The sequence below is a fragment of the Mycteria americana genome, chromosome 10 (genome assembly GCF_035582795.1).
Source record: "Mycteria americana isolate JAX WOST 10 ecotype Jacksonville Zoo and Gardens chromosome 10, USCA_MyAme_1.0, whole genome shotgun sequence".
Taxonomy (NCBI): domain Eukaryota; kingdom Metazoa; phylum Chordata; class Aves; order Ciconiiformes; family Ciconiidae; genus Mycteria; species Mycteria americana.
The window spans coordinates 13,233,415-13,243,055 of NC_134374.1; the positions used below are offsets into that span (position 1 = coordinate 13,233,415).

The following is a 9,641-nucleotide window of genomic DNA, read 5'->3' on the forward strand; positions in this document are numbered from 1 at the left end:
GGGGGTCTCATCTCTTCCACCAAAGTGCCACTGCGGAAGGCTAGCGCTCGGCTTTTCCCATGACGCGTGGTCACAGGCTGTGAGACCCTTTTTCGGGGAGCAGGGATGCAGTTGCCACTGCAGCCACGCAGGGACCGGTCCGTACACGCAGTCAGCGCTGACAGCGCGCGGGGGCTGCAGCCAGCCGGCGGAGGAGGAGGAGGGAGCGGCGGGGGGCTGTGAAGCAAGGCGCTATTTCTGAAAGGCGGGGGGTAGCGATGCCGTAAACCCCCTCCAGTCCCTCCCTCGGCCGGGGTTTGGTTGTGCCAGGACGGCGGAGGCGGAGGGCTCGGCCGGGGCAGTGCCGCCGGCGCACCCCGCAGCGGGGTTAGGTCATCTTCCTGGCGACGCTGGCGTAGGTGTGCTCTATCTCCTCGTCCGCGGGACACGTGTGGCTGAACTCATCGCAGGCGTAGGCATTGTTGAGGTAGCGCCAGACGCCCGTCATGTCCGCCGGGATCTCGAAGTCGCGGTACTTTTTGGCTGCGATCTAGAGAGGAGAGGAGGAGGCTGAGACTTCCCAGGCCTGGGGAAGACTCACTCTCCGGCTTGGGGCGGGGGGCGCAAATACAGGACCCCCGGCCCCCCGTTCGCATCACCCCACCCTGTCACCCCCTCTTGCAGCGGGTTCCCCCCTTGGCCCTGGGAGCCGGTGCCGTAACGCAAACCTTGATGATATGCAGTTTGGGCAGGAGGTTGCAATCGGCCAGCGTCAGGTGGTCTCCATCCAGGAATTTCCTCTTGGAGACGGTGATGTCCTCCACGCTGTCCTGGTCGATCTCCTCGGGGAGAGGAGTGTTCAGGTAGACATCCAGCCGCTGAAACTCCCGCAGCAGGGCCTTCTCGAAATCTGGGTGGGCGGGGAAAGAAGTCCCGTTAGCGGGCTGCCCGGGGCTCCCAGCGCAGCCCAGCGCCGTGCCAGGGTGGCCGAGCCTCTCCCAGGCTTTGCATACAGGGACAAAGCCCTCGGGGCCACACCAGCGGCACACAGCACTGGCCCCTGGCCAGCGTCCTGCTGCCAGGGGACCCCAGCAGCATCGTCCCATGCTCCCCTCCAGGACCCGCTCTCCCCAGCGCCGGCACGCGGGGCCGTTAGCCCCGAGGAGCACAGGCCTGCCTTCACCCTTCCTGCCCGCTCCTCCGCTTGCCGAGGAGGCTGTGGCGGGGAAGGCAGCAGGACCCCTCACCCGGCGGCAGGATTTGCCCGCAGACAAAAGCATCTCTGCCCGCCCCCGGCACGGCAGATCACAGCCCCGCAGCCCCCACCCGCATTTCTTACTGATATTTGCTTCCTTGCGCGGGTTCTTGATGTACGCCGAGAACTTGGCAAAGATGTCGCTCCCCACGTCGAAGGACTCCTTGTACTTGGGGCTCAGGTGCGGATACCTTTAAAGAGACACTTGTGTCAGCGCAGGCAGGGATGGAGGCAGAGGTTCAGCTGCCTGGTCCTCAGCTGCGTTATCTGCCGGGCCACGGTGCCCAGGGCTGGCACTGGCGGATGCAGGTGATGTTCGGCTGGTTGCGGGAGAACGGCGATCCTTTAAATTACCGCAGCTGCCGCCCGGGGAGCTGTATTATCCTGGGTGTTTGCTAGGGGAAAATCACAGGGCAGAAACTCCACGGCTCGGGGACGCCGGTGGCCGCAGAGCCCCGGCGCGCGGCTCTGCCTGCAGGCAGCTCTGGCCCAGCGCGGAGGAGGCACGTCGGCACGGGAGGGGTCTGGGCAAGCCAGAAGCTCCCATGACTTCCTCAGGAACAGCCCCTGCTTTGCCCACGTGTCCCAGGGCGCGCCGCAAGGGCAGACACGTCTGAGGAGGCAGATGACGCGTGCATTTGAAGCTTCCTCTTTTGCCGGCGGCGGGAGGGCTCGCAGCCGCGCGGGGCGCGGGCCGCGCTGGCTCGGCGGGCCGCGAGCGGTGCCCTGCGTGAGCTCGGGGGGAGCGGCCCCCCCGGCCGCCCTTTGGGCCAGCTGCGCCGCTGCATTCAAGCAAGGGCGTTTGCTTCCGCCCGGCTGAGCACGCCGGATGGGAGCGGGCAAAGGGGTCTCACGTTTCCCCCTCTGCCTCGACTCCAACTGCCGCGGCCGGCTGCAAAACCGCCGGCTCCCGGGGGTCCCCGCGCCTGCAGGGACACCCCACCCCCCCCGCCCTCCCTGGCCCTCCCACCCTGCCTGCGCCAAGGGGGACCGGCGCATTTCCTCCCATTGTTTCCCGTCGCAGCCCATCCCCGCTCCCTCGCAGCCCGACCCGCCGCCTTCCCCAGGGGACGCGGCCCCTCGGCATCGCGAGCCCCGGCCCTGCAGAGCACGGCTCAGGGTGCTGGGCGGGGAGCCAGCCCCCTTCCCGAGCTGCTCGCAGGCACCTCCTAGCACCCTGCCTCGGTTTCCCAATCTGCTGAGCGCTACGCAACGCTGCGGCGTGCCCAACGGGCCCCGAAAGGGGGAAGGAGCGAGCTTGCAATTACATGGGTGGGCCCAGGGTCTGCTCCAGGAACTCCTCGATCTTAATGAAGTCTGTTTTCAGCTCCTTGTTGAACAGCAAGAAGGGTGGGTTGGTGCCCGGCGCTAAATCTTTCAACTCTTCAGGTTTCCTGGAGTGGAGGAAATAAGTGGGCTCAGAGCCTGCAGCCTGCCTGCGCCCCCCAGACTCCCCGGGGCGAAGGGACAAGGCTGAGGTGGGTGCGTGGGTTGGGGCACAGGACCGGGAGCATCCCCGCTTGCACACTCCGTTGGGTCTGGGGGGCTGAGGAGTGCCCCCCAGCCTCTCGGTCTGCCCTGCGGTGCCTCGGACTCGTACGTCCAGCGGGACAGGGAGTCCCTGTGCCGTGCACGCGTTGGCACGCGGCCGCAGCTCCACGCTGGCCCACGCCCTGCGCCCCAGGGAGCGACGGGCAGCGTACGGGCAGGGGCTGTCACCCTGTCCCTCCCGCGGTGGCACGCTGGCTGCGGCGCGGGCGGGAGGGAGGCAAGTGCTGAAGGGAGGAGCTGAGCCGGGGGTGCCTCGCCCCACCGCTGGCACAGGGCTGGGCCGTGGTGCCGTCTCACCTGGTCATGTCCACCGTGGTGACATTGAACTTGACCCCTTTGAGCCACAGCACCATGAAGAGGCGCTGGCAGAAGGGGCAGTTTCCGATGTTTTCTCCATCCAGACCAGCCTGCCGGGAAAGCAGAGAAACGAGGATTTAACCCGTCAGCTGGGCTCACCCAGCCCAGCTGGGATGCCTGAAGGCAGGCAGCCACCGGAGCCGGTCTCGGGAGGAAGGCACGTGGAGGGCTTGGCCCAGCGCCCCGGCTCTGCATGCCGCAGGGAGCCTCTCCCAGCACGGGGGCTCGGCTGTAGCATCCCCTCCCCGAGCCGTGGCCCTGCTGCCACTGGAAAGCATCGGACGGCATCCTCAGGCTGCTCAGGGTCGGATCCTTCCCAGAAATGTGAGATAAAGCCGGGAGGAAGAGGAGAAGGAGGCAGGGGAAGGAGGTGGAGGGTGATTGCTGATGGATGGGGAGGAAGGGAGGGTCTGCTTGGCTGGGAGGCCAGGCTGGAGAGGGCGGTGAGAAGGGAAATGTGCTCATGTTTGCCAGGAAAAGAGCGGTTTGTTTTCGTGTGCTGTTAGTGTCTGCCTCCGGTTTTGTGTGCATTTAACGAACGCAGGCATGACTTCCCCGGGCTGACGGTGGCCAAGAACCACCCAAGCAGCCTCCTCGGGAGGAGCCTTGGGGAGGAGAAGGGGCTGGGGGTGGCGGGGCTGTGCAGAGGTGGATTCAGGCTGGCATCCCACCCAGCACCGGTGGGGAACGGAGCCGCGCGTCAGCTCCTAAAGCTTCGATCACGCGCGGACAGTCCCTTTCAGCCCCTCTGCATGGGCACAGCCGCGGTGTCTCAGCACTCAGGGGGCTGCCCTGGGACCAGGACGGGGTCAAACAGCAGCGGGGACACAGGAAAACAAGGAGCTTGGACAAGCTGCCCGAGTCCCACCAGTGCTCCCTCGTCAGGGTCTCACCCAGGTGATGCCCATCCCGCAATCCCAAGGGAAAGCAGCAGCAGGGGGAGCGAAGCCCATTTCCTTGCTAGGTAGCAGCTGGAAATATCCTTTGCAAAAGGGACCGAAACTCCTTATGAGGAGTTTGGTCAGGAGTAATGGGGCAGGTTTCCCCCGGGGCGTGAAAACTAGCACAGATGCTACTCAGAGAGGGAAGTTGCACCGCGGTATGAGAGGTAAAATGGCTCACAGGAAGCTCGACTTCTTTAAGAGAATTAAGGGGTTCCTCAGCTGCACGTGAACCACGGTCCTCCGGCGTGCGTGGCAGTCCTGCCGCTGCAGGGAGGAGCAGCGCGGCTCGCCCCAGCTCCTTCACGGAGGGATGCTGCTCCCACGGAGCAGCCCGTGTCAGCACGTGAGCCCTGGTGGGGCGGCTCGTGCCCCGCGGCTCTGCTCTGAGCCTTGGTATCAGCTGGCGAGCTGAAGTCCAGAGGCTAAGCAGGAGGGTGATGAGATTTGGGAGGATCGGGTGGTACAGCAGCCAAGTAGCAGCAATAACATCCGGGGGGGCAGCGGGAGGTGGCTCCAGAGCTTGCACCTCGCTGGGGCCCCAAAGACGGGGTGGCTGAGGATGCTTCATTAGCAGAAGACGCAGAGACCTGTGCCTGGCTCTCCTGGGCTGGAGGAAAGTGCTACGAGTCACCTGTCTACACCTACAGGTGCCCAGAAATCTGTGGACTCTGGAGCGCTCAGCTTCTCCAGGAGAGGTACACCAGCCTCAAACTCGCCCTGAGGGAGACGGAAAACTGATCAAAACAAAACCCGGACACGCTGAGTGGTCAGCTGGGGGTGATGGTCTGCTTTTCCACTACGCCAACACCTTTTAGTCCTTCCAGAGGAATGAAAATGGTTTTTAACCAGTATTTCCTTTGCTCAGCTGTCATGAAATTATGCTCCTGAAAAAGGAAATGGCAACTGGGAAATGTATTGATTCTCCGGGATACACCCAGACGTGAAGCTGAATTCACACGGGAGGCGTTTTGCTGGCTATTAATAAGAAATGCTCCTGGGTAGCTGCTGCTCAGGAGCATCCCGTGTCAGGTTATAACAAATAAGGCTTCTTTGGTAACGGATAAAATTTCGTATCGGACGTCCCGTGAGGGAGCTGGAGGGGAGAGCCAGAAAGCAGCCACGAGGGCTGCCCGCTGGCACGAGAGCGGGGCGTCTCTGCCCCCCTTCCCCTCTCCATCGTCACTGGCACCTACAAGCCGAAACTAAGGCCATCCTTCGGAGCATCTCCAAGGTGCTTTTGTGGCCGGCCGGCACGAGGGCCGGCGCTTCCCTCCCTGCCCTCCTGAGATGGCCCTTGCTGGCGGCAGAGGCGAGGGCAGCCGGCTGGCTGGGCTCCCCTTTGCTTCCCTCGCTCAGCGCAAGGCTGGGAGCGAGGGGGCTCAATTGCAATTTGTCTCGTCGGTCCCGCGGAGCTGCTGTGCTGAGCCAAGGCGGCGAGTGGCTCTGGTGGAGTCGCACGAGGGGCAACGGTGGTGCCGGAGGGGATGGCCGGGTGGGCAGGGCGTCCCTCGGTGGGGCTGCTCTGGGCTCAGGCTGGGCTTGCCTGCCTCAGGCTTCTCCGTGCTCGTCTTGTAGCTCCAGCCTCTGAGCAGCTCAGACTGGTTTTCGCCCTTGTCTTTTAAAAATAGAGAGGTGGGGAATTTTGGACCAGAGTGAAAGGAAAATCAGGATGGCCTCTGCAGGGAAAAAAATTAAGCCAGGCCCATCCTAGGATGCTCAGAGCCAAATCTTTATCTGGAGGAAGCGGAGGGCAGCCCCACCAGCGCTCAGGCTCTGCCAAGGGGGGCACCGGGCTCTGGCGTGGCCCTGCCGGCACCCACGTGGCCGTGGGGAGAGCCCTCCGGGAGCCAGGGAGCTCAGGGGAAAGGGGCCTGGGGAGACGGGCAGCCACCCGCCCTCCCTCCCCGGCAAAGGCCAAGCAGCATGGCGGGGAAGTCATTGCTCTTCACTTCCTTCTCCGGAGAGAGCCTCTTCCCCTGCTCTCCCCGGGCTGCAGCAGGGACCGGGACAGGGGGTGCAGAGCCTGCAGCCCCCCCGACCGACTTCCCTCACTTCTCCCCTCCGGATAATGGGTAAACCCAGCGTGGGCTAGCACAGCATCTCCAGGGAGGTGCAGGTTTTTAGGCGCAACTCTCTGAGGCCTCGCGAGGCTGCATGAGGCATTAAAACCCCAAAGTTACTTGGCAGTTCCTGTGGTTTCCCCCCCTCGGTGAAATGGCATGAAACGCGGCGGGAGGAGGGAGCAGCTCTGTGTGCTTGGGGCACCGCTAAGTGCTCAACACCCACCGGGACCTGCCCACGGCTCCTACAGCCACCCCGAAAGCCGGGAAGCAGCCTCGGGGGCGGCTGAATGCCTCGTGGGGCTGAGGGGCAGAGCCTCCTCCTGGGCAGGGAGAGCCCCCCAGCCGGCGGGACGGTGCTTTCACCGGGACCACGGTAGGGTGAGAAACTGCCAGCCCTTTGGGGACTGCCCGCCCCAACCCGAAGGCAATGCGAGAGCCGCTTCGCGCCCTCCCCGTCCTCGCCAAGTTAACGTCAGCGTTTGCCAAAGCGAAAGCTGGGCAGGGGCGGCGTGCCCGCAGGCGCTTGCGGGAGCACCGGCTCCCCCCGTGATTTACGGCTACCGCGGGTGACGCCGGCGGCCATGTCTCAGGGCGGACCCCCTCCAGGAGAGGTGCGAGGTGCCCGCGGCACGGGAGGGTGCCTGTCTGCAGCCCGTAGCTGCTGCGACTGTGGTAAAAGTGGGTCCTGAATGGTAGAAGAAGGAGGCACAGCATCAATTTGTCTGTTAACAGACAAGCCAGAAGGGTATTTTCGCGCTAAATTAAGGCGTAGGGGAAGTCCTGACGACGCTGATGTTTTGTTTTCTGTTTCCCTTCCCTCTGAAAACCCCCTTGAAGGTGCTGCCACCATTGCAGTCACCTCATGTATCGTTTTCCTCTTCTCCCCAGCCACGCCGGGGAAAAAGTGGTGCTAAGAAGGGAATTCAACACCCGAATTACTTTCACCAAGAAAATACACTTGTCTGGATTCGTCTCAGCCGAGCTCAGTGCCTGGCAAGCCCTGCCGTGGCCACAGGTTTGGCAAGGGGATGGGGGAGATCCCTCCCGCGAAGGCTCAGATAATCCTTTCCAACACAGATTTCCAGCTACGACCAAGCAACGAGCCACGCCGTGCCCAGCACTGTCGGATGCCTGTGCCGGGGAAGCCAGTGCCTCCAGCCAGGCACCGCGGTCCTTTCGGCACTGAGCTGCCCTAGGAGGAGAGGAGCAAAGCCCGCGGCGCTGAGCAGCGGTGGGGAAACCGCCCTTAAAACCTCGATGTGGTTGCACAGGGAGGCATCGCTCCCCCGGCCGCTGTCACTTGAGAACGTGTCCCAGGGCCCACTGGCATCGCTGCTGGCACACACGGTGAGCAGCCGCCAGCTTCGGCTCCTCTCTTTCTACACCCCGCATGTCCGCTGCAGATATTTTGCACTCCAGCGTTAAAATGTTCCAGGGGAAGTGTTCGGAAAATTGCTTAACGGGGGGGGGGGGGGGACATTTCCAGCGAATAATTCCCCCGGGCTGCTCTGCGAAGCCGCCCCATCCCACCCACACGTGGGCACCCGCACCGGCTCCCCAAGCCGTCCGCGCTCTGTTTCGCAACCCTGGCTCGCAGGAGAAGCTGAAGTGGCTGCTCTCAGCCCTCCCGCTTGCAGTTCCCAGGCTGGGGCTTGTCTTATCTGGCTTTGGAGGTGCGTGTGTGCCCGCTCCTTCGTTACAGCAGCTGCCAGCAGCGCCGTTCCCCCGGGGTCCACGGCCACCACGAGACCGGGGCACCTTCTAGGATGCTGGGCGTGACACCCGCCGGTCCCCAGGCTACCGCGTGCCTGGTCCCCTCCTCTGGGCACCCGCTTAGCCAGCCTTCATGGCGAGCCATCCCAACCTTGGCACCAATCTCCAGCCTCCCGAAACGTGAAGACACCCACGAGTTTCCACCGCCTACACTCAGCTGGAGCCTGGTGAGGCTGAGCCTGTGGGGAACTGCCTAAGAGCAACCGTCGTCCCCCCCAGACCCACCTTCACAAACAGCTCGATCTCAGGCTCCTTGGTGGCGTTGTGCTGCCGACTCTCCATCCCGGCAGCGTGGGGAGGGACCGCTGGCCGCTCACTGCTGTGGTGAGTTGGTCCGTCCTTTGCGGAGCGCCGACGGAGGAGGCTTTCGGACGGCTGGTGCCTCGCGCACCTCGGCTGCGCTCACGCCCGGCGGAGGGCTGGGGCTTGCCCTTTCCTTCCTTTTGAAGCGGGGAGGAGCGATGGGGTGTGTGCCGGGACCTGCCGTCGGGGAGGGGGAAGCTGTGGGGCCTCCCAGCTGTGACTCAGCACGGGTCTATCTGGACGCGTTCACGGGTCCCCTTCCAGTCTATCGCACCCGCCCAGGCGCAGCTCCGGCGCTGCGAGCAGTGGGCTGGCGGCCCAGGCGGCCCCCGGCACCGCTGCCGTCACCTCCCAGCTGGGAGCAGGGGGGAGCCGAGGAAGCGTCTCGCCGCCGCTCCTCGTGCTGCTCCGGTCCGGTCTTGCCCCGTCGCCATTCTCCCACCCTTGCGCCCGGACACCGGTGCCCCAGGGCTCGCCGCTTCTTTACCTCTTTGGGGTGAACCGAGCCGACCTCCCCACTGCCGTTCCCCCTCCTGCTGCTGCATCGCGACAGGCAGCTGCCAGGAGGGAGGGTACAGCTCCGCTCCCTGCCCCCCGCCCCGGCGTCCCCCCGGGCGGGCTCCTCTGAGCACCCCCGCTGGGTGCTGGGAGCGGGGGCTGAGCGGGGCGAGGGTGCGGGGAAGCCGAGCGGGGCAGCCTGGCCGCCTGCCACCGGCTCTTTGCCGCTGGCCGAGCGCGGCCGGGGCGCAGATCCTGGGCAGGAAGGATTGCAAAACAGCCGAGGAGGGAAAGCAAAGAGGCTGGAGCGTGTCGGGGTGCGGCGGGGAACCCCAGAGCGCCGCTGGCAGCAGCCCAGCCGGGGCAGTGCGTGGCAGGGTGATGGGAAGGGACGTCTCCAGGGCTGACCCCCGGCAGGGCCCCGTTCCTGGAATTTGGGCTGTTTCGCAGGAAGGATGACTGGCTTGCTTTCCTCCCCAGGATGGGAGGGAAACATTCACCATCAGATCGTCCTGGCTGCCGTCCCAGCAGAGACAGCTTCCCAGCACCGCGGGCTTAACTCCTCTCTTGGGCAAGTCCCATCTCGCACCTCGGGACCCCACAGCTGGTACCAAGCTTTGCCCAAAATGGGGATCCCGACTGCTTGACTCGGCACCCCCCCAGCTCAAGTAAGCTCAGACTTTCCTAAAAATAATCAAACCCTGATAAGAAAGCATCCACCCCGAGGCAATCAGGCTGGGAAATGATTCCGCAGGCTCCCGGGGAGTCCCCCCAGGGGAGAGGTTTCTCCTGGGCACTGCTGCACAGCCCAGCGCCGTGCTTACCAGCGCCGTGCTTACCAGCGCCGTGCTTACGCTGGCGGCTGCACAGGCGGGGCTGGGGGGGACGTTTTTCTTTCTGCCCCATCAAAGCTCTTGG

At 64.5% G+C, this 9,641-nt stretch overlaps 1 protein-coding gene across 1 annotated transcript; it reads right to left on the minus strand.

The window, feature by feature from the left end:
• Positions 1-204: 204 nt before the first annotated feature.
• On the minus strand, positions 205-8,376 carry LOC142415056 (chloride intracellular channel protein 2-like). The gene is made up of 6 exons (XM_075513033.1): positions 8,148-8,376; positions 3,083-3,192; positions 2,503-2,628; positions 1,319-1,425; positions 708-889; positions 205-529 (listed from the first exon to the last, which is right to left on the minus strand). Exons 1-6 carry the CDS (start codon positions 8,202-8,204, stop codon positions 368-370), a joined length of 744 nt encoding a protein of 247 aa, XP_075369148.1. The 5' UTR covers positions 8,205-8,376; the 3' UTR covers positions 205-367.
• Positions 8,377-9,641: the final 1,265 nt, after the last annotated feature.